This window comes from Lactuca sativa, chromosome 1 (assembly GCF_002870075.4).
Source record: "Lactuca sativa cultivar Salinas chromosome 1, Lsat_Salinas_v11, whole genome shotgun sequence".
Classification (NCBI taxonomy): Eukaryota; Viridiplantae; Streptophyta; class Magnoliopsida; order Asterales; family Asteraceae; genus Lactuca; species Lactuca sativa.
In genome coordinates, this window is record NC_056623.2 from 79,877,613 (window position 1) to 79,881,214 (window position 3,602).

Here is a 3,602-nt window from a genome sequence, read left to right on the forward strand (position 1 = left end):
CAAGTTGGTTGAAGTAGATTTGAGCTAGCTCTAGCTACTTGAGTATATTATCGATATGGACTCGAGTATTGGAATACTCGACTCGAGTATTGGAATACTCGAAAGTGTTTCAATATTGAGCCAAACATGTCGATGAGTATCGTGTTAAAAATATTTTGTGAAAGGGTGGAATAAATCCAACCTTTCACAACACACATTACAATGGGGTATGATACAAGTACATTAACACTAATGTCATCTTGTTAAAAGTCTTGTTAAATGTCCTGTCATTTGAAGTCACTTGATTTACTTATTTGCTGATTCTAAAACCCTTTAAAAGTCATTGAACATTGATGTTCAAACAAACAATTAACCAATTACTGATTATATGACACACTGTTGGTGATCTTCAAACCCTTGCAGCTATACATTTTCACATATCCTCTTTATAAACAACGGTTCATAAAATTGTCCTCACTACTTCATAAAAGCATTTTCATAAAATGCTCAATGATACAAGAATATTGTTGTTTAACCAACCAATCTTTGTATTAGTTCAATAACAGGAAACAAATAGTATCAAACATAATTGGGGGTGGCGTTGGGTGGTGTTGGAGCAGATGCAACCTTCCCTCCACGTTCCGATCGACTGTTCTCAGCAAACTTAAGACTTGCTTGGTGCATCCCTTTCTGTTTCTCCTCCTCCGTCCATTCGGCAACATAATAATTCTCTTCACTACCTTTGACGATGTCTTGACTGGCCGGAAAAAACATGCTTCCCCATTGTGGGAAGTGAACAAAACTTACAGGAAGTGTACAAACGATGATCATGATACCCATGTAAGACAACCCTTTCGCAGTCGATATTGAAGCAGACGCAAAGAATATCAATTGGGTTAGTCCTGATCCAAAGTTCCCTCCGGCACCGGTCATACCAGAGATGATACCCATTGACCGCCGGGAAATGAAGGGAACGATGCCGAAGGTGGCTCCGCATGCTGCCTGTGCACCGATGGAGAAGAGCATCATAAAGGTGATGGCTAATGGTAGCGAGTTTACAAGGCCTAGGAAGACACAAAAAACACCGCCAGCTGTTTGGAGTAGCCATAAGTTCCAGAGTCGACCTCTCATTCCAAATCGTTTGGCCATGTAATCCGATGTGAACCCACCAAATGGACGAGCTAGGAGGTTTGCCATTCCGAAGCAGGCCGCAATGATTCCGGCAAGGTGAAGCTGTAGATCAAATCTGTAGATAATTCATGGGAAAACAAACGTTTACTTTAATTTGCACATATAACTAAACTTTTGTGTAGAGTAAAAAAAAACAATTCAAACCTGTCATAGAAGTATTCTGCGATCACATTGTCAATGGTCAACTCGACACCCATGGAATAACCGTAGAGAAGTACAAAGATCCATGTTCGATAGTTTGTCACAGCATACCACAATACCTACAAAACGAGAAACAAATTAGAGACAAAGAACATACCATAAATGAATGGTTAATGGTTAATGCAATATTAATTAGATATGAAGGTTTACCTTGCCGAATTTATCTTTCGCAACATCACCTTTCTTCTGAAGAGCACCGAGATTACCATCAGGCAAATCTTGACCAAGAGTCAACACAAATATCCCCATGATGGCGTTAAGCCACCCTGGTACGAAAAACGCGATCCTCCAAGCCGTGAACGGTGTTGCCCCGGCCTTCTTGATGATCTCAAACAACACCGGCATCAGGAGTTGCGTGGCTCCACCACCCATGTTCCCCCACCCAGCCGCCGTCCCGTTCACCAGCCCGATGATCTTGCTGTTAAACATGGTGCTCATCCAATATTGGCACGACACAAACGTAGCCAAAGAAAATCCGATCATGAATCTGACAGCTATGTAGCCACTAGCGTCAGCAACGAAAGACATGCAGAAGACGGTGGGTGCTGACATCATTATGAGGAAAGCACAGCCGTAGCGAGGCCCCAACAAGTCACATACCGCACCCATAACCAGCCTCGAGAAGATACTACCGGAAACTGAGGCAACGCCGGCGTTCCCAATGTCAGCTTTGGTGAGATCGAGGTTGTCCCGGATGATGGGAACGAGTGGGGCCGCCGCAAAGGTGGAGACAAAAGTAGTAAAGAAAGAGATCCACGAGAGATGGAAGGTTCTCATGTGAGGGTTTGCAAATGAGAAGAGCTTAAAGACTTTTGCTTTATGTTCAGAGTCCACAGGGAGGTCGAATTTCGCCGTGGTATCAGTGGGCACCATCGGAGAGGCAACAGAAAAGGCCAGCACTGGTTCCCGGCCGGTGACTCCATGCATGGAGGTTCCTGGAGAACCTTCGATCTCAGGCATTGTATTCTAGGTTCTTTTACTTGAATGTGATATAAGATTTATATTTTTATGTTGCTGATGTCTTAATGGAAGTGATGATAGAGGTAGAGTTTATATAGGCTTCCGGAGACAAAGAAACATGAATGTATGACTTATTCAGAAGGGTTCATATTCCTAAATATGGTTAGTTAATGGGGTTGACAAATGAGAAGGGTTAAGATAGATAGCTAGTGGAGATTATCAAAAGGTTGTGATCAGTTATATGTTTTCTAAAGGAACCCCGTTTGCCGCATCCTGTGTAAAGGAACAGTGTTTAGGCTCACCAGATATCCCAAAAGATGCTTATTACCCCTCACGATACAAGTTACAACTTAACTGAGTGTCATCGTCATTTATCAAGCTGTATTTTTAATTAAAAAAAAAACATCAATTTGTTTTTCATCTATTCAGAAAAAAAAACCCAACCAACTTAATATTCTATCTTAAAAAAGTCCAACAAAATTTCCAAATCATACTATTACAAAAAGACCCATCACTATTTTTTACATTTAAACTAGATAAAAAAGCTATTAGGCTAACTTTAGTGTAATCCTATATATCAACATCTATTAAAAGAAGATCTAACATGACCTCCTTATTAATAATTGCTAGTGTGGCATCAATTAAACTTGTGGACTAGTGGATGTGTTGCCACATATTCACATGACCTCTTTGGCACAATAGTTGCTACAAAAGCCAATGACTTGTTTGATACACGCACTTTATAAAAATTTTCATGTTTTCCAACAAGCATGTGCCCGTTTGATGCTCAATTCTCCTTTGGTTGCATGACCACAAACATGATCAATAAGCTACACTATAGAGTGTATTTTTCCAATGGCGGTTATTAAGACGTTCTAATTTTCTTCACAAACCATATTTGTCTGCATCAAAATCTGACCATCATGAAACCTACAACATGCTCAATGCATGCTACGAAAGAGAGGGTCGAGTCTGATACATCAACCGTCTACTCAATATCCTTGTACGAGTCCACAATCACTACACGAGATGAACCTTTTGTCAGCATATAATTATTATGGAAAAGAAATGCAAATATGTTTATTTTTTTAACATATAATCACCCCTCATGTGAAGTGACTCACAGGTAGCACAAAAGTAAATACCCTTTCATTTTGATATTCACTTCAATTTCTAAGGAACCAATAAGACAATCTCCAGTGAAACAAAATTTACTATAAAAGCATATTGAAACTAAATGATATTATGTAATAGAAGAAAACACATAAGTA

At 39.9% G+C, this 3,602-nt stretch overlaps 1 protein-coding gene across 1 annotated transcript; it reads right to left on the reverse strand.

The window, feature by feature from the left end:
- Window positions 1-438: 438 nt before the first annotated feature.
- On the reverse strand, window positions 439-2,385 carry LOC111886073 (high-affinity nitrate transporter 2.1). The gene is made up of 3 exons (XM_023882314.3): window positions 1,522-2,385; window positions 1,315-1,430; window positions 439-1,225 (listed from the first exon to the last, which is right to left on the reverse strand). The coding sequence occupies exons 1-3, from the start codon at window positions 2,329-2,331 to the stop codon at window positions 559-561; spliced, it is 1,593 nt and encodes a 530-aa protein (XP_023738082.1). The 5' UTR covers window positions 2,332-2,385; the 3' UTR covers window positions 439-558.
- Window positions 2,386-3,602: the final 1,217 nt, after the last annotated feature.